This window comes from Stylophora pistillata, chromosome 9 (assembly GCF_964205215.1).
Source record: "Stylophora pistillata chromosome 9, jaStyPist1.2, whole genome shotgun sequence".
Lineage (NCBI taxonomy): Eukaryota > Metazoa > Cnidaria > Anthozoa > Scleractinia > Pocilloporidae > Stylophora > Stylophora pistillata.
In genome coordinates, this window is record NC_142527.1 from 29351829 (window position 1) to 29377933 (window position 26105).

Sequence of the window (26105 nt, forward strand, 5' to 3'; positions counted from 1 at the left end):
TTTGAAATCACGCGTGTGATTACAGACCAAATTGCACTCCACTCAGTTCAAATAATCATTACGAATCTGAAGGCGCGGTCAGTGTCACAATTTCATAGTAAATTTCAAATGACTGAGATCAGAATTATATGGTTCTCTTGCAAATTTCTCGTGAAGTCCTTAAATATGATTCTTTAGTCTCCTTTCAAAATGCTGTACATTTTTTTATGTTAGCTAAAAGAATTTGGTGTTAGATCAAGATGACACCCTAAAGCTGATGAACTTGCCTCTTCTCATTATCTGTTTTGTTGATTGTGTAATGAAAATCTGAGGGGAAGTTACGCTTCAATCCCGCTTGCGAGTTTAGTTGAATTTCGCATAAGAAACCAAGGATTCGATCATTGAATACTATTTTTTTTACGGTTTTAAATCCAGAACAAATTTCTGAGAAAATTTTCATCATATGCTCCAAGTGGGACATTACCTCTGTTAAAAGGGTTCGGCTGTTTCAAACTTGAGTCGCTCGCAAAACGGGTGCCATTTAATTGCGTTTTCAAGACGAGCGGAGACCATGCACTTGGCGAGTGTGACTCCCCTCTCGCGCTTACTCCGTATGATTCGGGAGTGATATTGTAAATCTAAATCTAAATGTCTAATCTGCAAAAGGCAATACAGCCCATCTTCAACAGACATACCCACCCATCCCATCCCAGGGGAGGACATCCACCACACAGGGGAAATCAATGTCTCCTACCCCTAACCTTGCAGGAGACGGGACCTACGATTTATTCGTCATGTTATCCGAGAAGACTAGAATATCTATCCATTTCTTGATATTATAGAAAGGTAGCACATTCTCCTCAGTTATTTTAAGACCCCGAGTGTTGGTCCGGCCGTGGCAAGGAAAACTAGATGCTCGCCTAAGCCACTCTGAGGGGTCAAAAAGTCTTATATTATAGGGATGGTCCTTACTGCTCTACATTTATCGGTAAAGTGGTTATAAGAATTTGACAAGAAAGCAACCGACTTTTCATAATTTCAGAGTTTTCTTTATTCTGAGTCTATCTATTTGAGGAGAATTTACGCACGGAGAACTTACGCACTGATTACCTGTGGGAGCAAACAGTTGAGTACTCTGAATGTAATAAACTTCCCAATGAAACAAACTTTGTTTACAGCTTTCCAGAATTTAGATTTAAATACTCTCCACCTCCTAAATTTCACTACTCGTCTAAATTGCTATTTATACTCAGGGATCTGCTCAGGGTCTGAGGGATTGTATGTTAGTTGGTGGTCCTGTGGGATTCACCACAATCCCCAAATAGATTTGGCTGGTGTGACTGCTGGCGACACAAGGCCGATTTGAATGCTAAGATTTCCAAGTACTAGTGGGAAAAGATATCTCACTGCCCCTCGGAAAAATCCAGTGTTCCTTGTGACTTCTTAGGGTTCACTATAGATTTCAGTAACTAACTATCGAAGTGAAACCTTAGAGTTGACAGTACGGATGTCACAGATTAATCGAATTCACGTTTACTCGCTTGTTATTTTTGTACATAATAACAGTTAAGATTACGTTATTCCTCACAGAATATAAAAATAACTTATTACAAAATATGTCGAGTATAAAGGTCAATAGATATATTATATAAAATATTTGTTTAATATAAAGGAGTCAGGGCATGCTGTCTTCGAATTTCTGTCAGGTAAACCAGTTTTTCTTATCACGGAAATCGAACTGTTGTGAGAACAAACCATCAAAAGAAGGGGCGAGGCGGGCAGGGCGGGGGGGGGGGGGGTTAGTTCTCTAACCTCTCATATCTCGTCTTCTTAAAGAGAAGTTACATGTTATTGACTTGTAAGAGGCACAGAGCGGCAGAGTTCCACACAATTTGAACAATTCCGTTAGAAATTTGAAAAATAAATGATGGATTGATAACAGCTACTATTCACTCCCTTGTAACATAACTATTTGATAACCTATTGGTCTAGGATTATGCTAAGTACATTTTATTGTGCCATCTTGTTTAGAATCGGAAGAATCTGGTCAAACCGGGGTCTCTTGGTTGGATCGTTATTCCAACAGATCGACACAAGCTTTGTGATCTGTGTAGATACTCCAGGTGGAACAGATGGTCGTAAACCTTCAAGTGCAACCTGAAATAGGTAGGGTATACAATTTAATTAAACAAATTAGCAGCACAGGTAACGATGATGACCAAGAAATTGATTTAGATAGGGTTAAGTATCAAGAGAAGTTCACACTACATCAGCATTAAAACTTGCTCAAGCCTAAGAGAATTTAGCAAGAGAATGCAGTTTAGTAGCCAGAGAAAATTCTGATCTGTAATGCTGAATGAATAGCCTAAGAAAGTAACTGAGCATTAATCACCTTCATGCCAACTTCCATGGGTGACAAGTGACCAAAGGGGACTTCTCTTGTGACAAGTTCCCAAAGGATCATGGCATAACTCCACATGTCTGCTGAACGTTGATCCACTTCTTCAGGGCTTTTCTGTAACACTAAAGGATACACAGTGATTTACGACTGCATGAAAAAGGAAACAAATCTCTAAATGGAAACTGATCCTGAAAATCAGCAAAGGGGGGTCTCAACAGTCAACAATATCCATATCCCCTTAGAAGTTAAACATTGGCTATCTCTCTATTTTTCATACTTTAACTGAGCTTTTACTCTTTTATAATTTAAAATTCCAAAATCCTTTAAAATTCCATGACTATCTAGCCCTGGGAAATGATGTAAGGAACTACATTTCCTGTCTTTCTAACTTTCCTGTGACATATATAAACCCTGATTCGAACATATTACCTTCTGGAGCCATCCAGTTTGGACTTTCAATTTTGCTGAGGTTCATGAAGGAGAATCTGTAATCGGCCATACTTATTCTAGCTGTTAGATCATCATCAATCTGGAACAAATAAAGCAGAATAAAAGTCATACTTCAGAAACAAAATTTAGCCTGATAGAGTAAACATTTTCCTCATACCTGTCAGGGCTTTCAGTAAGTTTGAAAGTAGAAGGCAAATGATACTGAAATATAAAGCTACCAGGTTATCATATTCTGTCAGATTACACCCAAGACTTGGAACTATTCAGTTGTAAGGCCCCAGGTGTTCCATGTTTGCACAAATCTTAAAGTAATGTCTGAATGTGGAATTGATTCACAGAATCAAAACTAGGAAATGGCAGCTGTACAAATTCTTCAAAGGTGTACAAACTTTGTTCCAACACATGACGGTATTAACAACTGACTTCATAGTTATCACCTAGTTCTTACTGTCACTTTTCTTGGTGGTCAGTTTTCATGGACAACACAATTTCCTTTACTTATATTAACTCTCTTGGTTCTAGAAGGATTTTGGACCACTGTCTAAGAAACCTTTAAAATGCTGAAGGTGGCAGAAACTTCTGATAAATTCTCATTCTTTACAAGGGATGTCATGAAATACATACCATGACATGTGTGCTTTTAAGGTACAGCCTTGGAATAAGTTGGTCTAAAGAATGCAGGTACTCCATTCCTTTGGCAATGTCTAATGCAAACTTCATTGCTTGCTCATGGTCCACAATGATCCCTGTTGGCATCACAAATCTGATGTCTCAGAAAATGTTATTGTAGAGTACCTACATACAATTTAATGCACAAGAGGCTTAACTGATTGGGATTTTTTTTCCTGTAACATTCACCATCATGTTTGAAAAGTAACAGAATTAACCTTGAGCATTGTAAAGATATATTAAGTTTTCTGAGTTCTAGGAACAAAAGGCAAAAAAAAAAAAAAAGCTGTCATAGGTCTCTGTAACATACATCTTTGTTTCTACTGTTTCCAAAACAATTCACTTGACATGTATGATTGTAATTGCTGCACAAATTCAAGCTTGACCAAAATTGTGAAAGTTGTCAAAGGGACAAAATTTCCTAACAGGGGCGATTACTTTATACCAGTTTGACAAAACCCTTTTCTCTTAATTACCTGTTCCTTCATGTAAAACATTGTAAAGTGAACCAAATGGAAGATACTGTGAAAGAACTATCAAGTCCTTGGAGTCATTAACTGCACCAATTACCGGTAGAACATTTGGGTGGGAAAATATTCTGAAAACCAAAACAAACTTTTAATTGACTTACAATAAGTAGCTAATCCATTAAGAACCTGGAAATGATTGAAATGGTCTGATCAATCTGTCTTCACACAAACTGGACTTATATCATTGACTGACAACAACTCCATACTTGACTCTGATGATTTCTTCCGCTCTGGTTGTCAAAACTTCTGTCAGTCACTACTACGTACTGACAACAGTCCTTTTCAGGAGTACGCTCATCTAGGCGATCAGGCTACATGGCACAGTCTAATTCATTAACAACACCTAACAAAATAATGTACAAATATTTCAATGTATTTACCTTAATTTTGAGTATTCCTCACTGAAATCTCTTGATATTCTTTTGTTGACCATTTTAATGGCAAGCTTTTTGCCAATGATATTGAGATCATTCCACTTCCCTTTCCATACCTGAAAAATAATAAGCCAACATCAAAATTCCAATACGTTAACTAAATAATTTCTAGACATCTAGTTCACAAATAGACAGTGGTTTAGCACGATCTGTACTCTTATTTACAATGATATTTATCTTCACAGTGGTCAAAATTTTGATTTTTACAGTTTATGACCATTGTGTGACATGTTGGCACCAACAGCATTGTCTGTACTCTTAATGACAATGGCAAATTGGCCAATCAGCTTGCAAAATTACTGCCAATTGTGGTAAAAAATTGATTTTATCTATTACATATGAAGCAGTCAGGGGGTAAAAAGGTTTGCACAAGACTTTCTTGCACAAAAAGACTTTCTTGCACAAAAAGACTTTCTTGCACAAAAGACTTTCTTGCACAAAAGACTTTCTTGCACCAAAGACTTCCTTGCTAAGCTACATGAAATCATCTTACTTTCTATAAAGAGAATTGCCGAGGAATAGCATGATGAGTAGTTAACTCTTTTGCCTACTTTATTGACTCTGAATGGAGAAATTCCATTTTGGTCTCTCCTTGGAGTAAAATAGTCAAGACATCACATTTGATGAATACAAAATAGATGACTGGGAAACATCTACTGGATCTTATGATCACAGTGTTTGTTCTTCTAAGATTTTTAAACATTTGTTGATTTTCCACTGAATTTTCCATGACTTTTGTCTGTTATGATAAATTAAACACCAAAAATTTCATCAATGTATAATTACCTCGCCAGTCACTGTTTTGCCTATTTTTGTCACCAAATCAATTTCTTGGGGTTGAATCCATGAAAGTCTGGACTTAATGTCCCGTAAATCTGTAAATTGAACCAATTAGAAACACAAATTACAGTAAAATGCAGTAAGGAAATCAAATGTATATGGTGTGCAAGTCAAAACCAGTACACCTCAATTGAATTAGGTAATCTGCATTTATATAATATCTAGTTCATGTTGAACTACCAAAAACAGCTTTCCATCTTACCATCTTTTTTTCCATGCTTTGAACGGCTATCTGTAAGATGACCAAATGAATATAGTTAAACATGTATCAAGCACTTTCCAACTCCAGTTATTTATAGCAGAATTCTCACAGCTAGTTATTATGCAAGGTATGGCTTGAGAGAATCTTAAATTATGATTATAGGAAAATTATTTTCAGAAAAGTCACCTTTGTAAGGAATTCTTTTGAGATCTTGTCCAAGTTGAGCTGCTAAGTCTGTGGAACAAAGGAAAGAATTGATTGTGTTTCGATAAAAACCTGTGGAATCTTTTAGAACAGTTGGGTTGGTAACCTTCAATCACCAATTACATCAATACTTTGACATAACCTTTCTCACCTCTTAAAATTTCTGCCAGGAAAGGTTTACATTTGTCAAGTGGTGTCTCCCCATACTTATTGCACTGTGAGACCAAAGCACCTCTTTTGACTAGCTCCTATGAAAGAAAACAAACAGATAAAGACAACTGGTTTACATCTCCCAGGATAGCTGGGTAGTGGCTATGAAATTGAGCTACCAGCTGACATTTCAATTGAGGCAGCTCAAAGATGGTGCAATAAGAGATCCAGCTTGGGAATCACATTTTGTTACTAAACCCTGCCAGTGATTGCCACTTTTCCATCTGGCCAATTTTGCTGGCAACTGACGTTTTGCAGCAAAGGCTAGGATAGAACTGTTTGAGGTGACACCACCAAAAATTATCCCTATACATGTGTGTGAATGGTTTCTTGAATGGTGACAATTTTCATTCCTTCTGGTGGAAAAAGACAGGCAAATAATGAGAATAAAAAAAGCATAAGCAAGGGGAAATTGTTTTGAGATAATGCTGAATTCTCAGGACTAACCAATGAATTAATCTTATGGGAGAAAAGTCATCTGCCAACACCTTACCTCTGCACATTCTTCGGAATTCCAGAAGCATGCATAATGGAGCGGCGTGTTTCCATGATTATTGACACCATTAACAGGACATTTATTTTTCAAAAGCTAAGCGAGTAGAAAATCACAGAAATTAGTTAACAAATGCTTACCCTTTACACCCTTCCAATATCATGCATGTTTTCCATACTGCTCTCCACATGTTTCCCAAAGTGTGGACGAGGAGAATTTGTTTGACAATCAAGAACAATTTGGGGCTTCGGGTGATGTTGACAAGAGGAATTAGATGCTAGTCACTTTAAAGAGTCAATGGGTTAACTACCTGACAGAAGTGATTAAATAGTAACTTCTTCCTATAATATCCATACATTATCCATCAAACTGGTCATGAGAATACTCTAACTTATCAGGTTGAAGTTGTCATATCTTGATCTAACACCAAATTCTCATAACTGATTTACAAGGAAATGTGTAGCAGCTAAAAGAGAGAGTTAACGATCAGCAGATCTTGAGATTCATAGGGTTAAAGAGTTTGAGAAGGTGGGAGGTAAGTTCAAAATTTTCAACAATTATTAGGAAAAGAATAAGTTTCCAATAACAAAGGCTTTGACTTGATACTCAGCAACAAAACTGAAAGGGAAAACTTACTCAGACAGAAGTTATACATAATTGTATAACTGTATAATATCAATGATATCGATAGCAGTATGATATTTATCCCTAATGTTTACGTCCTTAAGCAACGTCCCTGATTAGATTAACAAATCAGTTACATTTCAGTTAAAATCAAATTGAAATAATTGTTTTGCACTGTAAATAATGCAGTGAGTTATCCTGTATTGATCAGCGTGTCATTTCATATACAAGACAAAGAGAATAACATAATTTGTTAACCTCATCCAAGTTTACGTCACAAAACATTTCTCCCTGATGTGATCTGTTGTTTACTTTACGACTGCCGCGTTAATTTTTCTGGACACAAATTACTTCGCTAAAGAGGCCATGTTTACTTGTGTTGCCCGCTGAAACCTGATAATTTTCAAGTTTGATGGTAAAGACGCAGTCTTACCCTTTGTATAATTTCCTTGTTGCTTTTGCTGGCCGCCAAATGAAGGCCATTATCACCGCCATCGTTTAAAGCAGTGATGCGCGCTCCTCTTGACAAAAGTAGATCAAATACTGCGGTTTGGCCTTCTCTTGCTGACCATAACAAGGGAGTGAAACCATGATCATCCCTGTATTAAAATAAGACGATGAAATATAACTTAAAGGATAAGAACCGTAATTCAAACAGAACTCACACACTCAAAGCTGAATTGTTTTCTCTCTTGAACGCTAGAAATATCCCAAACACATAAACAGATCAAATAGTACATTATGCACGTTGACGATAATGTCTACCAAAAGAAGAGCAAATTGCGAAAAAGAAATGATTATTCGTCTTCTTAACCATTTGTCACTCTTTGTTCAAACAAAGCTGACAGCTTTTTCACTTTTATAGAACTGTTGACACTGTCTACTTACCCTTGATTCAAATCGTTCGAAGTGTTTTCGAGCCATGTCTTCACAAATCGAAGGTTGCCTTCACGCGAAGCAGAGAAGATGTCCTCCATCGCTCGGAAACCACTCCGATGCGTACAAATAGAGCCGCCTAACTAGCTAACAGAACGGAAATAATTGGCAATACGCATGATTAGTACACTAACGGCAGATCAGAAGGCAGAAAATTTGTTAGGGCGGTGAGATGTAATCACTTGAGGAATGGCAAATATTGTACGCTGGTTCGGTGGACCGCTGACTATACAAAGACGTTGAAGGGTGTTATTTGGGGCGGGGTTTGGCATATCCGCACGGAATTCCGCAGATGAGGCACTCATATACATTCAAACATACATACATTTATTTGATAAGTAGGTTTTAAAAATATGCAACTGTACAGCTGATGTGGACCTACTACTACTTAGTCTAAATAAGGAAAAACAGAAATTTACAATACAATTGTAGAGTAGAAAAAATGTATATGTATACCATGTAAAGTTCTGCTATTGCCCTTGAAGAGCATTCTGTTGTAGCTGCCAAATTATTCTTAACTGTTAAGCAATTTCACATCCAATGAGACTTCAAATTACAACCTGCTGCTGATGCCTTTTGATGCACTCTTTCATAAAGGGGCAAACTGATTCCTCACCCCTCAGCAAGTACGAGGATTACAAATTTTAAGTCCTCAGCAAGGTACACTTGCAACTTGCACTTGAGATCGAAAGTCTCGCAGAGAAGTCAACTTCATATTACAATCACTGAGACATAAATCACAAGTAGGCATACTGTATGAGCCATTTACAGCCAGTCCAGAATCTGAATTTTTGTCTGATTGGTTGAACAATGATTCTTGCAACATTCCCATGAAAATAGACTGCTTCACCACAAATTAAAATCAATAGGATCTGGAAATGAGGAATTCTTTTATAAGAGACATTGTTCAGGACAACGTGACATTGCGTTACATTTATGGTATTTTTAAAATGAGTGACACGGATCAAATGTCAAGTACTTTTACTTCGTTCGAGATTTTGCATTGTGAAGATCGAGTATTCGCCAAGGAGGTTTTGTCCTTAGTCAGAATAAAGTAAAACTTTGAGTTTAACCGTGGATTTATTGAGTCGTTCTAAACAGACATATAAAAGGATAGTTTGTATCTGTGGTATTTTTTCCTGCTGCAGAAACAGGCTTTGTAAACATGATCATAGAATAAGATCCACACCTTCCACCACACTATTCCCAAACCACTGATATGTATTTAAAATATACAGCCAAATCATAATCATTTAAAAATTATCTTTTTATTTCTAAAAGCTATGAATGGAATGATGTCATTCTTTAAAGTATAATTTAGAGATAATACTATGATGTTTTGAGAGACTGAAATATTGTTAGCCTTTATGCTCTTCTATAAACCTTTGTTGCATTTCTTGTGCTAGGACCCAGGGAACCTGGCAAAATGTTATTTTTTACCTGGTTTTATTCATTGTTTATTTGCCAGTTTGAATTTCCGCCATTTGTTTTTGAGTTTTGATTACCGCTGACACTTTGTATCACAGGTGAGCGCTGAAGGCACGAGAGTTTTCCGGATGAGCCCCAAAGGTGCTCTTCTCACCCCTTCAGGGCTCATCTGGAAAACTCTCATGCCTTTGGCGCTCACCTGCGATACAAAGCGTCAGCGATAATCAAAACTCAAAAACAAAATGGCGGAAATTCAAACTGGTGAATAAACAATGAATAAAACCAGGTAAAAAATAACATTTTGCCGTGTTCCCTTGCTAGGACTGTCTCATTAACCCTGTTACTCCAAAGATCTCATTTAAGTAATTCTTTTTACTGTCTGCCATACAATTCTTAAGATGCTGGTTCAAGTTGTAAGGAGAAATTCTGTCTTGGTCACTCATGGGAGTTTAAGGGTCAATGAAAGATTCTCCTGAAAGAGCAAGCAAAGGGTGACCTCCAAGTAGATCAAAATCATGTATTTGATGAATGAGAGAATATTTTAAGAAGCTCATCAGCTGCCATTCCAGGTGTAACTTCCCCATCTGCTACTAATTTTTCAAAGTTATGAATTTCTCTCTGAACTTCAGGATTTGATTTAAATCTTGTCATGATTTGTTCTCTGATATGATTCCACATCCAGACCACATGCTGTTTACAACGCCTTTGTTCCAGTTCACTATTGTCAACCATGATGGTGTAATACTGCTGCATGGTTTCCCAGGCTTTCTCAATTCCATCACCAGTTCTGGAGGAGATACGGAGAACCTGAAAGTACAAAATTCAGTAAAACTATCACATAATTTACCATCAAAAAAAGTATTTATCAAATGCTGATAAAAATGGTGAAAAGAACAACAACAAAAAAAACTTATCTTTTATAAAAAAAAACCTAACATTATGTGATCAAACAAAACAAATGATGAGGTAGATGGCACAGAGAGACAAAGAAGAGCTACATAATTATAAAAAAAACTATTTCCTTACACTAAGTAAAGCATTAAAACCCTTCAACTCCTAATAGTGGCTAGCATTTAATTTCTCCTTACAATATCACCCCTGAATCACACATTAAGGTCAGGAGAATAAAGGAAATGATCACCAACTAAAGAAGCTCTTGATTGTTTGACAAATTCTCCTGGTCAGCACCTCAGGACATGTATAGAGAACAGTGTGGAGAAAGTGCATACTGATACTTGGGTGTAAACAGTTAATCATACCGGTGGATTCCAATGAGGCGACTTTTTTCTTAATAATTTCAGAGCACTAATGTACTCAGTTTGTATTCTCTGAGCTGGAATAACAAGTTCCCCATCTGATTTATTGACCAACACAAGATCTGCCATTTCCACTATGCCTTTTTTGATTCCTTGGAGTTCGTCACCACCAGCTGGTGGAATAAGAAGAACAAACATGTCCACCATGGAGGCAACTGCAATTTCTGATTGTCCAACTCCCACTGTTTCAACAAGGATGGTGTCATAACCAGCAGCTTCACAAAGAAGAATGGCTTCATTTGTGCTCCGGTTTACACCACCTACAAGTGTACAGTTATGAAAAATCAGAATATGTATTTTTTTCTGAAGTACCATGGATGCTAGAGTGAGCTCCAGGAGACTAAACTTATTCAGGGCTTTTAGAAAATGGGCATTAGAGACAGTGGCTTAATAATTTGTTGAGAACCAAGGCAAAAGTTATTATTTTTTCTTCTACTTCTAGCTACTACAAACTTGCTTGTAAATAAGTTATGTGATGACGTAACAGAAGTGTTTGATTATCTTTTTCATTATTGTTATTGATATCATTATAGCTGTCATTGTTGCAATTTTTTCCATAATGTTGGGTGAAATCTCAGAAAAGTTATGGCAACCTGGGTCGAATCAACTGAATCTATATCTGAGTTTTGACACTAAGGCAGCTTTGAAGAAATTTGAGATTACCCAACGTTCCAGATGAAGGGGACGGCCTGATGTAAGCATTGAGATTTCGTGACAACTCTGTCATTCGTGTCTTATCACCCAGTAAGGATCCACCAGTTGTGGAGGATGAAGGATCCACAGCCAAAACGGCAACCCGATGCTTTCTGTTGGTTAGAAAAGTCCCAAATGTCTCAATAAATGTAGATTTTCCACCCCCTGGCGGGCCTGATAAACCAATCCTGAAGGAGTACCGCTGTCCATTTGAGAAAGGAGGAGCATGTTTTGAATATTTAACAACTCTGGCAAGTAATTTCTGTGCCTGGTGATATTTCCTTGAATGAAGAGTTTCCACTAATGTTATGGCTTGCGCTAAGCTTCCACGATCACCTTGAATAATTCCCTGAAATAACCGCTGAATGTGATACCCTTCGTCTGTAGATTTGACTTCGAGATTCGTTGCATAGTTTCTGTTTATAAATGTGACCCAAAGAGGATATCTGTAGGCTGAAATACGGGTAAAATCACTTAGAAAAACGCGATAAGACATTTCAGACATTTCATCTAATCCGCCATCTTGGATTTGATAGCGGGACATGTTCACTTGAGAAGGACTGGGTAGAGTAACGCTTTGTAGAGTAACGCTGGGTAGAGTAATGCTTTGTTACGCAATCTTTTATTACTTGCGTGAGCCTACGTGATGAGGTCAAAATAATGTTTGCGTAAGGAAGCTGGGGGCGAGTGTCCGGCGATCCTTCACGTAGGGACTCACGTAGGTGCTTTGCATATCTGACAGCCAACAAATTGGCTTTCTGTTATTGGTGGCCGTTAGTAGTTAGCGTTCAACAAAAAACCACATGAAAAGATGAGTTTGAGTATCTTTGGTGGAGACAAGCGACAGGCATTTTTCTGGAATAATTATTGCCGGTGAAATGGATCAAGACGGGGACGTAGTTGTCTTCAGTTGTAACGACCACCATATCAAAACTTTCAAGAAGATGGAAGGTTATCGAAAAGATTCCAAACTATGTGATATTATTTTGGTGGTTGGGGAGAAGAGGTTAAAGGCTCATCGACTCGTTCTCGCTGCTTTCAGCGATTATTTCAGCGCTTTGTTCACTGGTGAACTCTGTGAAAAGGGGCAAAGTGTGGTGCATTTAACTGACATGGATCCCCAAGCTGTCGAGGATCTCGTTCAGTATGCATACACTTCTCATGTCGAAATACGCGTAGACAACGTGGAGAACTTACTCTCAGTGTCGTGTATTTTACAGATTGATGAAGTGAAGGAAGCCTGTTCTGAATTTATGGAGCATCAATTGCATCCTAGTAACTGTTTGGGTATTCGTGCTTTTGCGGATGGACACGGTTGTAGCGAACTGTATAAAATCGCCGATGCATTCACAAAGGAGCGATTTGTTGACGTTGTCAAAAATCAAGAATTTGTGCTTTTGAGCTCGGAATGCGTCGCTCGGCTCATTTCAAGCGATGATCTCAATGTTTCCTCTGAATCGCAAGTTTATGACGCTCTCTGCGTCTGGGCAGAACACGATAAAGAAAGCAGAAAGAAACTATTGCCGAGATTGCTTGGACTTGTTCGATTGCCTCTTCTCGCGCCGGAATTTCTTGTCGATAAAGTGGAGATGTCATCACTATTCCGTGATATCAGCTCCTGTAGGGAGCTCGTTATCGAGGCAATGAAATACCAGCTTTTACCAAAACGGCGATTTCAACTTCAGAATGCAAGGACAACCCCAAGAAAGTCTACAGTTGGCAAACTTTATGTCGTTGGAGGTAAGTATATTTTCGCTGAGCTAATAAGCTTAGTCAAATCAACTAGGTATTTCTAGATCGTTTTACTCTTTTGTTATCAAGAATGATAAATTAAACTTAAATGTTTTTGTCAAGTGGCTTTTCCTTTCTGACGTAAATGTGTGCGTCGATGTGGTAGTATATTGTTCTGTGGTCGAAACGCACGGTCATTTTAGTGGTTTTCATAGACCGGTTCACGCTCTTGAGTGCATGCTGGGTAATTAGGGCAAGCAAATCCAAAATGGCGGATACGAACAACACTCTTTTGCTCGATCTGAATACTTATAGTTCAATATAGAAGTCACAGCTACATTTTGAGCTCTTTATGTTATTGCCATCTCGCTCAAAAGTCGTTGACAGTTCAATATCCCAACAACACGATCATGGCCACGCACCTCGAAGATTTTTTGGAACTTTCATGTGGGGAATTGCAGTTTTATCTTAAACAGCGAGGTTTGCCCTCTGGAGGGACACACTCGGATCTTGCTGCTCGTGCTTTGGTAGCTTTTGAACATAAAACGCCTATTCGAGATTCGGCCGAAAGCCAAGCCAAGTCACTACAAAATGAACATGTAGAACTACTACGCACATGCGGTATAAAGGATCCGTTATCCATGGTCGATTGGGAGGACTGTGTAACAAAGTGGCCGCATACAAACATTGGTCAAATATTCTCGTTTATACTTGGAAAAAAAGCTTTCGACACTGACTATATTGGTCAATATAAAATCAGAAAAGCGTATTCATACTTTAAAAGTGGTTTTGTGCACACTGTATACTCAAAAACAATTCATGGACAAGACAAAGTTCTGTTGTTTGCATCTGTCACTCCATCTCAAAGAATTCGCGAAGAACCTCATAAAGTGTGGATAATTTGTAAATCTCCCGGTGAAATTCTTGGGGCATATTGTAGCTGTACAGCTGGATACAGTCAGTGCTGTAATCATGTCATAGCCCTTTTATATAAAGTTGAGTTTGCCAACCAGAAAGGTTTCACAGATCCTTCCTGCACAGATAAGGCATGTGTGTGGAATAATACTAGCAAGAAAGACATCCAACCCATGAAATTAAAGGACATGGTGTTCCAAAGCCACAAGGTAGTCAAAGAAAACCCAAGTTATGCTATTAATAGCAAGGAAAAACAGAACTTTGATCCTCAGCCAGAATCCTTGAGGGTTGTTACCGAAGAAAGCAAGCAAAAGTTTCTAGCTTCTCTTCGAAACATAAATCCTGATGCTGTCATCCATATTTCATATGCACCACCAACTTCTGATGATGTTCCCCCATCACTACAAATTATAGCTGATGATATATCCTCTAAAAACAATGGTGTAGATGCTGATGAATTAGTGAGACAATTTCTGGAACAATTATCTTTCAATGACAGTAGCATTAAAGAATTAGAAAAGGCCACAAGGGATCAGGCTAACTCCAGTATATGGAAAGAGCAAAGAAAAGGTAGAATAACTGCATCTCATTTTCATGAAGTATACACAAAGACAAAAACAATTCTTAGAAAAAGAAAGCCAAATTGCAAAGTAACACCTCTTCTTGAGCGAATTTTAGATTGTACCGATCTGTCAATGATACCTGCCATTAAATGGGGAAGAGAACATGAGAGAGATGCTGCTGCATCATTCTTTGCACAAGAATCCAAAAAACACAAAAATGCAAAGCTTCAGACTTGTGGCTTGTTTATATCTAAAACTTACCCTTTTGTGGGAGCTACCCCAGATGGTATTTTTCACTGCGATTGCTGTGGTCATTCTTGTATTGAGTATAAATGTCCATACTCACTTGCAGACATGAAATTTGATGAGCATTGGAACAATACAACTTATCTAGAATTAGTGAATGGGAATATCATGCTCAAGAGAACCCACAGTTATTATTACCAGATACAAGGACAAATGGCCCTAACAGGATGTCCTAAAACCTTTTTTGTTGTTTGGACTCCACTTAGTGGTGCTCATATTGAAATTATTGAGTTTGATTTAAAACTGTGGCAAGATATCATACCAAATCTAACAATTTTTTTCAAGACTTATGTTGCTAGGGTGTTGCTAGGTACTAGGCCTATTTATTATTGTGCTGTCTGTGAAAAACCCTGTCTTGAGCCAGATGAAATTGAATGTGATGATGAAAACAGTGTTCAGTGTGAATGTTGTATGCTATGGTTTCACTGGGCCTGCTCAAATTTTGAACAAGAATCAACATTCATTTGCAGATTTTGCAATGAACAAGCAATAGATAATGATTAAAATTATAGAGTGGAAGCAATATGACCTCAACAAACTACTAAATAGTACAAAATAGTGCGGATGAAACCAAAACATTATAGTATTTAGTATTACTAAAGTTTCAAAGTTATTGTTTGAACATTGTTGTAGCTATATACAAACATGTTTGTGTAATTCCATAAAGGAATTGTATTCTAGAAGATGTGTAAATAAACTTGACTACCATAGCTTATAACCTGTGAGAAAATTGAATGGGAACATTTTGGACTGGTACAAAATGCAAACATAATTGATGAAATGAAATCTATGTACTCAAAGGCTTTTTCATATTACATATTGCTGCACAAATGATGATTATGTCATCCAAATGGGAAAGAATGCTAATGGGAATTTCTTGCTTTAACATAGCAAAGTCTTTAATTCGCTTGATAGCCTGCTCGACATAAATCCGTACATTAGCAATAAGTGATGTGTTCCTAACATCAGCACCTGACATCTGGAGATTGGAATGCTTGGAGGGTGGAATTGTTAGAGAACATTGGTAGTATGCTAACAGGTCATGAATCTTGAATCCCCTGTCTGCCATAACTTGGTCATGTGGCTGAAGATAGTTTAAGAAACCACTGTTTTCTACAATAAAAACATCAGATGACCTCCCACTGAAGGTCTCAGAGACAAATGATATGTGGCCATTTGGTGTTATCCCTATCAAAAACTTTAACGTGTAGTGTTGTTTGTAATTTGACCAACACATTGCCGCATTCTCTAAGCTTGATGGGGTTTCAGAGAATAGTTCTGTGCAGTCAATGATGACTCTACACTTTCTGTAATATCGTCGAAACATATCAGGCATATTTCTTTGAATTAAATACCTATCTGGCCAGGAAATCATCCACTTTAATTCTTTAGACATCAGCTTAACCCAAGTGGTAAAGACAGAGCTGACAGTCGCCTCGGAAACTTTGAACCTTAAAGCCAGATCAAATACAAAGAGTCCTAGCTTGATTCGCATCATGGTTAGCAAAAACTCTTGCTCCAAGGTTAGAGCTCTCTGTACATTATTTGACCTGGGCTTGGTGGTGTCCTTCAAAGCACTTTCTTTGTCTCCTTTCCAGTAGTGCATACACATGGCTTTTTCAAAGAGTGTATTAAACATCAATTGAAATGTTTCTACGTTAGGGAATCCAGTGAAACGCTGGACATCTTGCTCTGTTGTTAAATCAGCAAACTTCATACTTCCGTATGTTAGCGGATTTATTATCAAGCATTGAGTTCCTTCTTCTTTGAAGCTTGAGTTATTGGATGCCTCAGCAGTAGAGACAACTTCGTGTCTTGCCACAAGCTTTCTTTTCTTGGGTGAAGGTTTGTTAGAGTCACTTGGCACCATATACAAAGTTGGAGTTGGTGAGGAGTACGTTGGCTTTCCATATTGAAAGTGATTCGAACAAACAGTCTTGTAGTTGCCGGGTTCGAATCCAACAAGTCCTTTGGATATGCTGGCAATCCATTGGGCTCTTTTCTTTGGATCCTTCGGAATAAAATGCCAGCGAAGATTTTCGACATGTGACCGTTTCACTATCTTTTTTGGATATCTTGAGTCGTTGTTACAACCTCCAACACAACATCGGTAGTTAACCATTATATATCTTATTTTTTGACGCATTAAAATCGAAAATACAGAGCTCAAAATGTAGCTGTGACTTTTATCTTGAACTGTCAATACTAAAAATTGCGACCAGTTCTGAAACAAAGCCGATATTCATTAAGTATTCAGATCAAGCAAAAGAGTGTAGCCGAGCGTGTCCGCCATTTTGGATTTGCTTGCCCTAATTACCCAGCATGCACTCAAGAGCGTGAACCGGTCTATTATTATGAACAATACAGCACACATGGTAGACTAAGAAAGGAAGTGCGGTTGGATGAAGTTTTTTTTCTTGTTGAAAGAAGCTTGTTTTTTTTCGTTTGATAAATTAAATTTAAAGGAATTTTAAGTGGCTTTTGGTGGGTGCGGCTAGAAAAAACAGCGACGAAACTCGTAAAAAATTGCAAACTTCCTTTTATTTTCAATTTTAGTATTTTCGTGACTGACCAATTTTCGATTAGTTCATCTGGAACTTGTCACACGAAGGCGATAATTTTCAATTGATGATAGTCTGTTTTCTCAGTACCTGCCTTCGATACCAGTACAGTGATAGTATAATTGTTTTTATCTCAGTGAGGTGGAGGCTTTTTGCATGAACTTTTCAACCCTCTAGATTTTCGGTTATCATCTTTATTAGCAGTATTTGAGTGTGATATTTCAAATTAAAATTCATTTGACCTCTCATGGAATGGCTATTTGGAAATTTTCCAGAACAGTTAAAGAAAACATGCTTTCTATCACATGTTGACATCTGGCAATATTAAAAGTAATCAGCTTTGCAAAACAAAAGGTTTTGGAAGAGCTGTTGACCAGCATCGTTTCTCATATTGATGGTTTTTGTGTCATGAAAAACAATTAGCTTTGCTTCTTAACCTTTCTTCTCTCAGAAGGGACCGAAAAAAAGCTAAAATATATTGATTAAATGGTGACAATGAACCAATATCATTTGTACAATATTGCAAAGTTGCATCCTATTCATTGAAGTTGCTTAAATACAAGAAGCAAACGTTGCCTTTGTTTTCCTAATTGTGCACAAATGTTCACACCTCTATCACCACAAACTTACTGCCTCCTTTTGATACAAAAGTCAGTGTTTTGCAATCTGTTTTAATTGGTGTCCTGTTTATTTTCTCTGCTTCTGACAGTTTCTTGAATTACTCTGGGTGTAACTATCATATGATCATCTTAAGTTTGATAGGCTCTCATTGTGATTCTCACAAATTTGTCGCTGTTTCTTTAAATATTTAACAGTCAGTAAAATATGCACAAGTCTCCTTCATTTAAGGACTTCTCAGGAAATAAACAACAATGTATTCTTGAAAAGTCATTTCGTTGTTCTGTCATTTAAGTGTGTTGTACGTGACTGTCAAGTGTTATTGGCTTGCTTTTAATGGCCATTTTCACACTAGAGGACGGACAAATCGACTGGCTTTTGTTCGTTGAATTTGAATTCGAGAAGGCCATATGCCGGTCCGTCTTATGAGCACAAAGAGAACTGGCACTAGGTCGTGTTGTAAAGCAAAATGGCTTCCGCCATGTTGAAACTTCCCATAAAACCTTGCTCTGTTGCTAGTCCCATTTCCTCGCGGCGAGAAAATCAAACATTTCACCGTCTGATAAGAATTTAAGTCGTACTGTTGTCGACTTGTTCGTCTCGATGGACAATTTGTCTTCAAAAAATCTTCTTTCCAGACGGCCAAATATCAGACAATTTGTTCATGGAAAAATTTGTTCATCCCGTTTTCCCATCAGACGATTTGTTCGTCTAGGACGATTTGTCCGTCCAGACCATTTCTCTGTCCTCTAGTGTGAAAACAGCCAATGGGTTTGGCCTTATCAACAAGCTGCTAAGGTCCCTATCATTTAAGAGCATTTTAAAAAAAAACAATAGGCTCTTTTCTTCCCAATCTAGGTATGGATTCATCTAAAGGGGCAATCCAAATTGAACGCTATGACCCACGCAAGAACCAGTGGTCTGTGGTGTCTCCAATGGTTACCAGAAGGTTGCAGTTTGATGTGGCTGTGTTAGGAGGCAATCTTTATGTTGTGGGAGGTAGAGATGGACTAAAGACTTTGAATACTGTTGAATGTTACAATCCAAGGACAAAACAGTGGGGTCCTGTGCCATCCATGAGCACCCATCGCCATGGCTTGGGAGTAGCAACCTTGAATGGTCCTCTGTATGCTGTGGGTGGCCATGATGGCTGGTCCTACTTAAGCACAGTGGAAAGGTCAGTTTGTAGCTTTGAAACACATAAATTGAATGCAATTGTACAGGTACTTTATCTGTTCTCGCAATCTGCTGAGAATAATTGATGGAATAGGGGGTGGGTTAGCACTGCAAGTACTCAATAGAGTGTTCACTAAATCATCCATATTTAGAATGAAATTTGAGATTTCCTAATTACTTTCAGATTTGACCCTGATACCAAACAGTGGAGTTTTGTTGCACCAATGACTACAGCACGAAGCACTGTGGGAGTGGCAATACTTAATGGCAGACTCTATGCGGTTGGGGGAAGGGATGGTTCTGCTTGTCTGAGCTCAGTTGAATGTTATGATCCCCACACCAACAAATGGTCAGTAACTTGCCCCATGTTGAAGAGAAGGGGAGGTAGGTTGTCAAAGAATGTTCTTCAGAGTTTCATAGATTTCAAAAACTTCTTTGTTGTACACAATCTTCTTAAAATTTGTTGTCTTTGTGCAAAGAAAGGGAGAAACCTTTTCTTTTGGGTGTAAGGTTAAAGAATAGTATTGGGCTTTTTCTTGGTGCCTAGCAATTTTGTATTATATACAAGTTCCAGTCAAATTTAGGGCCATATTTCAAAACAGAGGACAGAAATTTCCCTCTCAATAGCATCATCAGGTTGTATCAAACTTAACATGCAAAACATGTCATTCATCAAATAGTCTTAGAACTTTTCTCACATGGTATTCTTTTATTTTTCTTTTAAAGGTGTAGGTGTGGCTGTTCTGGATAATTTTCTGTATGCTCTAGGGGGTCATGATGCACCTGCCAGCCAAGACTGCTCTCGCCAATTTGACTCAGTGGAAAGGTACAACCCTAATACAGACCAGTGGACTATGGTTGCACCCATGATCAACTGCCGTGATGCTGTTGGGGCAGCGTGCCTTGGTGACAGGTTATATGCCATTGGTGGGTATGATGGATCCAAGTATTTGAGTGCAGTGGAGTCATATGACCCTGAGAAGAATAAATGGGAAGAAGTTGCCTCTCTCAACTCTGGAAGAGCTGCAGCCTGTGTGGTGTCAGTGTCTAGTGATGCGGTAGCAAGTTGATGCTTTTGTTCAACCCTTACAGACTAATTATTATTTGAATTAAGGGACTGCTCTTTGACAAAGAGTTCTAAAAACTGTAAGGGCCTAAAATGTTTCATTTCTTGAAACCAATTGATTGACAGTGCGAAATAACTAGACTGAAGTTATTATACTGTGGTTAGTTTGTGGTTTACTCTAGAACCCAAACCCTGATCTTCAAAGTGATCCGTCACAATGAACATTTGCAAAATATAAGATAGTTAGGTTTTATAATATGAGTTGACGATGTGAATTGGCTGCTGAAATTCTGAAGCTGACATAGGGAGTATTAGCCCTTGGTCAGAGATAATGTATTAGCTCTGACAAAGGGCTTTTGCTCTAAACATCAGTCCTAGAACCTCTTCATGATGGCTAATTCACATCATAAGCTCAGGTGATTGAATCAAATTATCCAGTAATACCCTCCACTGATGCAGCACCACCACTTATTTTAAAAACATACTTCCTTTTTCACAGAATATATTATGTGTTCAATATTTTCCAAGGTTGGCAGTCATTTTTTTTTATCATTTTCTAATAGTTATTACAGCAAATGAATCCACAGACATACAGATTAAAATGATGAAAGGTTTTATGATCAGTATATATTAGTTGAATCAAAAATGTTTGTACATTTCAAGTATTTATCAAATAATGGAGATACTATCAAGATGCAATCTGTTTGGACAAAAAACCTTATTGCTCATTATTAGCAATCAACAGCCATATACAAATGGAAGCTGACAGGTTTTTTCATCAGGTAAACTCATGACAAGTGCATTCTTTTGCTAGAAAAAAAAGTTTGTAGTTAATTGACCAGAGTGGAGAGCAGTGTGGTCTGAAATAATAACTTTGTTTTCCAAATTGAACCAGAGAGGGGAATTGCTGGAATTCTTGTGAAGTCTTTAGATACAACTAGGTCCTCTACTAACAAATTTTATCCCTTGTCAAAAATGTTGAGAGTTATTAGAATACCTTTTGATACTCTTTGAAAATTTCCAATTCTTGGTTGATATTTATTTTCTATTATTACCCCAAAGCATTATTTTTATGAATAAGATTATTTCAGTTCCTATTTATAGTGTGCAGAGTCTGAAATTATCACAAGTTAAATGCAAAACTACTCACAGAAAAGGGTGATTATGGAACAACAAGTTTTCAGCAACATTTCTAAGTTAGCTAAGGATGTTGTTGGCAGGCATGCTTTGGGGCAGTTAGCTTTGAACAATTAACTTGAGAGGCAAAATTTACAGAATTATGGATATTAAATTGATTTATGATAAAGTTGGCATTGATTTGATCAGAATATATAAATAATAATAAATCTTTGACTTTTAACCATAATATAATTTTTATTTTGTTTGTAACTTGTAATAATTGTGCAAAGTTATATATTAACTTAATTGCAGTGGATCAGGAAAATGTTGCAAGAGTTTTATTTTGTACATGGTGTTCTGATTGACAACCATCTGTCCTGGAAATGTCACGTGGACTATATTGCCATGAAGATGAGTAAAATTGTTGGAGTAATAGCTCATCTAAGACACTTCGTTCCTTTCTCTACTTTGAGAAGTATATATATCAGTCCCTCATGCTTCCCTACTTGACATATGGTTTGATATCTTGGGGACAGGCGGCAAAAGCCCATCTTAATAAACTATTGTTACTTCAGAAACGTGCATTACGTATGATGTATGATGTCGTGCTATTCCTTTCTTTATTTCTTCAAAAATATTAGCCATTCATCTGCTTTATTTTGAAGCTATCTTACACTCTATGTATGATGTTTCAAATAATTCTGCTCCAGATGCTATCTCTGAAAAATTTGTCAAGACCAGCTCGGTTCATTCATATAATACGAGGGCTTCATCTCATGGCAAATACCATACTAAATTTTCACATCTAAATCAACAGCGGAATTCTTTTTTCAGCTTTGGCGCAAAAGCGTGGAATTGTCTCCCATCTTAAGTATGTAATCTACCAAAACTGGCATTCAGGAAATCAATTTGCAAAGCTTTATTCACAGCTCTAGAAGGCGAGGAGGATTATATTGAAGCACTTAATTTACTATCCAAAATTAATTTATATTTAACATAACCTTTTGTAACTATTCATTGTTGATGTCTTCGCCTGTTTCGTTTAGACTGTTTAGTTTAGGGTAGGAGACGTTAATTTCCCACGCACGAGATTACTGTGCGATGGATGTCCTCCCCTGGGGTGGGATGGGTGGGTTGCTGTCTTGCGTTTCATACACGAGCCTCTGGCTTGGGCAATCTGGGTAACCATGCCTCACGTAATAGACAATAAACTTGATTGATTGATTGTCTTGAACTGGGACCTCTCATCCTGAAGTCCTGTATTCTAACCATTTGGCTGACATGTCCTTCACATATAGGAATAGTTGGGGAGAATTCAAATACAGGTAAGCGGGTGTTCATATTAAGTGCTTCTAGGGCAGCTTTTCTGGAGAAAATTTCTCAAGTATTTGTGTTGCTTGGAAGCTTTAGAAACTGAAATGTTTGAAGCTATGGAAAAAATCTTAACTTGCAATCCATGATGCAACTTTCAAGAATTTTTGAAAGGGTGTCCACTCATATTGTTATTCTCTTCTCTTCGGTTGGACTTTTCAACAATGTAATTTGGTTTTGTCAATTGAGTTGATAATTATAAATTGGCTCCAAAAAGAGCTCCAACAGAAGTTCGACAGTCAGAAGGTCAGCTTTAGAAACCCTTGACGCTGGCCAATTTACATTTATTAACTTAGTTGATAAAACCATATTATATTTCAATAACTCCACCAATGCAATGCAGCACCACTGTTTCTTTAGAAACGTATCCACTCTATTCATCCACCAATGGGCACTGCAAATTTTTCTGGAATGTGAGTGAAAATCTTATAAGTAAACTAATTGCTGGAGTTTAAGAAACAGTACTTTTTTTCACAAATTTAAGGTGGCCCCGGTGAGGTGCAATGGTCTAATATTTCTGTATGAGCAAAGGACTTGAACAGGGATAAAGTGATACAACAAAATATCATGAATCATACTACAAAATACAAATACAAACCTTTTTTTATTACTATTTTGAATAGGATCTCATTATGTGGAACACTCCATGAAACTACATATCAATTACTACTGATTGTTTTGAACCATCAGACGAATGTGTATATTAATGACACACTTCTCAAATGCAAGATAAAAAAAAAAAATGCACACAGACATGTTCCATTACAACAATTTAGCAAATAATAATTAGCCATGACTAGAACTACTTCAATTAAATATGAAAATGTATTTCTTAACATGATAATAACATCACTTAATCACTTTCCACAATCAGTCCATAAAAAAAACTGTCCATATTTTCATAAAACCATTCATATAAGTCTCCAAATTCAGTTTGGATCAATTGTCTTGAATCTATAAATAACACACTGCTATAATTTTACAAGAATATCAAGTATGAATTATGAATGCATATCAACATTACTAAGTGCCATCACTACCTATTTATGCACCATAATTCTTGGAATCATAACCTCTTTGAACATACTTACAATAACTGCTATAGAAAACAAGTTAACTCAAAATTGTTTGTCAATATTTAATAGGATGCCAGGAACTCATCTACTTATTCCTGCCAATATGAACAATTATGGTGGATTTGAACTCTCAGATTCTTTGATTAATGGAAAGTATACTCAGCTTACCTTAAGCCATTTTCTATGAGGATTGGTGAAAGGGTACGAACGAGAAATTTAATTGTGCTACAGGAAATTCACAGAGCAGTGTAGGATATCAGGAATGGGGGTTCGGGTGTAGTCCCTCTCTTCTACCCTTGGACACATTTGGGGGAGGGTGACACTTGATATATCACTGACATCTCAAGAATATAAAAGACAAAGGCTCTCCTGTCAGAAATCTTGGCTGCCTAGCTATTCTAAGCCTTCATATAATGAAAAATACATCTCCCAGTAACTCAAAGACAAGTGTCACCTTTTTATAGTACCAGTGTTTTGCATGAGCACAGCCCTGAATACAAAATAGTGTTCCCACCTTTAATATGAATAGGTAGAGTCCAGTCCAAGTTTCTGGTGAGGCACAGTATAACTGTGCTACCTGGGGACTCAAATATTGCGAGATAATTTACCAAAAAATTGAATGGCAACCTTCTATGGTGAACTTGTAGTGCAGAAGACTTTTCCCCCAAGAAAAGGACGAAGGAATGAAATCAACATTTACAGCATTTTGTGCAAAGGAGACTTTTTCACTGCGAGTCTGTCGACGATTTGTCCATCTTTTCGTCTAGAGTTTTGAGATAGTCACGAAGTTTCTGAACTTCTTCTCGTAATTGTCTGTTCTCGTCCTCCAGCAGTGCAGCTCTCTCCGCTACACATAACTCTTTCTGTCTCTTGAGATCTCGAGATCTTTTCGCAGCCTGATTGTTCTTCCTCCGTCTCTCCCAGTATTTTTCATCTTTAACATCTTCGTTCACTGTCTGTCGGGAGATCTTTCGCGGCTGTTTTCCCTCGTTATAGTCCACTGTTGCAGTCCCCCGTTTCTCTTTAAGATCATCTGCTTTCCTTCTCCTCCTTCGCGGTGCACTTGTTTTCTGTGCATCACTGTTATTATTTGTTGTCGATTTGCGCTTTCTCTTCTTGGGGAAGGCTCGTTCGGTCTCATTTGAGTTATGCGACTCGCACGAACTTAGAGAGGCAGGATTTTCAGAGCTAACACTGTCGCCTCGTCCTTCATCCGTATCGCTGGTACTACCTCCAAAGCAATCCGGAGATAACTGAGGAATATTCGAAGGTGGAAAGCTGTAAAACGGAGGGACATCTTCATCATCCACGAGATTAGCGATGTCTTGTTCTATTTCATCTTCCGAGTAATCACTCTCAGTTCGAGAAAGGCCAGTGCAGAGATCTTTGACGGCCAAAAACTCATCCAAGTCCATGTAATCTTTAAGAAAGTTGGCGGTCATCGTGATCAACCTGGCGAAGAAATTCAAATTGTCAAAACAACTTTGCGCTTAGATGTTCTGTCTCATTTCTCACCAGCGACGCCAGTGTTAAAACGTGCGTTAATATAAATGCTAACTAGTGTTAAAATTTTAGCGAAGTATATCTAAACTTGACTAAATTGTGCAGAATTGGTGCAGACCTCAGCTCTTAATTCATTCGTATCGCAAAGGTTCGCTGTTAAAGTTCTCGTCGCTGTCTACTTCTTCCTCTCTCTCTGCTTTTTTTTTTAGAATATATCTAACTTATTTCACGTGCCGACGATAGAACTAAGAGAGACTGCCTCATCCAGGGAAAACTCAGACAGGATACTATTGGATAGAAACTTGGAACAATCAGCTTACTTCACGTGCGGAATATATTTGTTACTGGAGAAGTCACTTGGAGATGTTCGATAAAGGTGATTAGGTCACGTTTTGCGAACACAGCTCGTGAAACGTGCGTATGTGTTAAGGCGCAACACGCGACTGTTGGTGCTAAAGGAAGCGAGAGAAAGGAAAGGGTTTCGAAAGGGAGTTCAAGTTGAACTGAAAATTGCATTTTTATTTTCCTTTAAAGTTTTCTCTAGCATAGGGAAAATAATATTACTCCTGGATGATGCCTAAACTCTTTTATTTGCCCAGATTTTTTTCCGGCAGCTGTGCTGAGTCTGCTTTCCGATGTTTAGTGACATCAAAATCTTGAAAGACACTAGTCATTTTTGTTTAAGAAAAAG

At 37.7% G+C, this 26105-nt stretch overlaps 4 protein-coding genes across 6 annotated transcripts; 1 reads left to right on the forward strand and 3 right to left on the reverse strand.

The window, feature by feature from the left end:
• Positions 1-1006: 1006 nt before the first annotated feature.
• Positions 1007-8183, reverse strand: LOC111339027 (scaffold protein ILK). Its single transcript, XM_022945605.2, has 13 exons — positions 7925-8183; positions 7470-7635; positions 6413-6508; positions 5861-5957; positions 5692-5739; positions 5506-5535; positions 5250-5338; positions 4410-4519; positions 3976-4097; positions 3455-3576; positions 2810-2909; positions 2372-2502; positions 1007-2136 (listed from the first exon to the last, which is right to left on the reverse strand). The coding sequence occupies exons 1-13, from the start codon at positions 8011-8013 to the stop codon at positions 1990-1992; spliced, it is 1347 nt and encodes a 448-aa protein (XP_022801340.1). The 5' UTR covers positions 8014-8183; the 3' UTR covers positions 1007-1989.
• A 1037-nt stretch (positions 8184-9220) lies between these two features.
• Positions 9221-12090, reverse strand: LOC111338498 (methylmalonic aciduria type A protein, mitochondrial). The gene is made up of 3 exons (XM_022945012.2): positions 11380-12090; positions 10660-10976; positions 9221-10207 (listed from the first exon to the last, which is right to left on the reverse strand). Exons 1-3 carry the CDS (start codon positions 11951-11953, stop codon positions 9914-9916), a joined length of 1185 nt encoding a protein of 394 aa, XP_022800747.2. The 5' UTR covers positions 11954-12090; the 3' UTR covers positions 9221-9913.
• Positions 12091-12134: 44 nt separating this feature from the next.
• LOC111338487 (kelch-like protein 5) lies at positions 12135-21812 on the forward strand. 2 transcript variants are annotated; one of them, XM_088734353.1, is made up of 4 exons: positions 12135-13149; positions 18941-19280; positions 19464-19663; positions 20006-21812. In XM_088734353.1, the coding sequence occupies exons 1-4, from the start codon at positions 12288-12290 to the stop codon at positions 20347-20349; spliced, it is 1746 nt and encodes a 581-aa protein (XP_088590479.1). In that variant the 5' UTR covers positions 12135-12287; the 3' UTR covers positions 20350-21812. The 2 variants fall into 2 exon arrangements, with proteins under 2 accessions (XP_088590479.1, XP_022800739.1); XM_022945004.2 differs by having other exon boundaries at positions 18962-19280.
• A 1608-nt stretch (positions 21813-23420) lies between these two features.
• On the reverse strand, positions 23421-25876 carry LOC111339385 (uncharacterized). Of its 2 annotated transcripts, none has more exons than XM_022946051.2 (2): positions 25735-25876; positions 23421-25363 (listed from the first exon to the last, which is right to left on the reverse strand). In XM_022946051.2, exon 2 carries the CDS (start codon positions 25351-25353, stop codon positions 24637-24639), a length of 717 nt encoding a protein of 238 aa, XP_022801786.1. In that variant the 5' UTR covers positions 25354-25363; positions 25735-25876; the 3' UTR covers positions 23421-24636. The 2 variants fall into 2 exon arrangements, with proteins under 2 accessions (XP_022801786.1, XP_022801779.1); XM_022946044.2 differs by lacking the exon at positions 25735-25876 and adding an exon at positions 25533-25728.
• Positions 25877-26105: the final 229 nt, after the last annotated feature.

Bases quoted from the DNA above. Each gene is read 5' to 3' on its own strand.
- LOC111339027 (XM_022945605.2), bottom strand. From the start codon at position 8,013: ATGGAGGACATCTTCTCTGCTTCGCGTGAAGGCAACCTTCGATTTGTG. The intron at 5,740-5,860 runs GTGAGAAAGGTT...TTTGTTCCACAG, and splicing joins CCTGGCAGAAATTTTAAGAG to ACTTAGCAGCTCAACTTGGA. The intron at 2,503-2,809 runs GTAATATGTTCG...TGTATCCTTTAG, and splicing joins AAACTGGATGGCTCCAGAAG to TGTTACAGAAAAGCCCTGAA.
- LOC111338498 (XM_022945012.2), bottom strand. From the start codon at position 11,953: ATGTCCCGCTATCAAATCCAAGATGGCGGATTAGATGAAATGTCTGAA. The intron at 10,977-11,379 runs GTAATCTCAAAT...GTACACTTGTAG, and splicing joins CCCTTCATCTGGAACGTTGG to GTGGTGTAAACCGGAGCACA. The intron at 10,208-10,659 runs GTATGATTAACT...TTGTACTTTCAG, and splicing joins CGCCTCATTGGAATCCACCG to GTTCTCCGTATCTCCTCCAG.
- LOC111338487 (XM_088734353.1), top strand. From the start codon at position 12,288: ATGGATCAAGACGGGGACGTAGTTGTCTTCAGTTGTAACGACCACCAT. The intron at 13,150-18,940 runs GTAAGTATATTT...AAAAAACAATAG, and splicing joins CAAACTTTATGTCGTTGGAG to GCTCTTTTCTTCCCAATCTA. The intron at 19,664-20,005 runs GTAGGTTGTCAA...TTTCTTTTAAAG, and splicing joins CATGTTGAAGAGAAGGGGAG to GTGTAGGTGTGGCTGTTCTG.
- LOC111339385 (XM_022946051.2), bottom strand. From the start codon at position 25,353: ATGACCGCCAACTTTCTTAAAGATTACATGGACTTGGATGAGTTTTTG.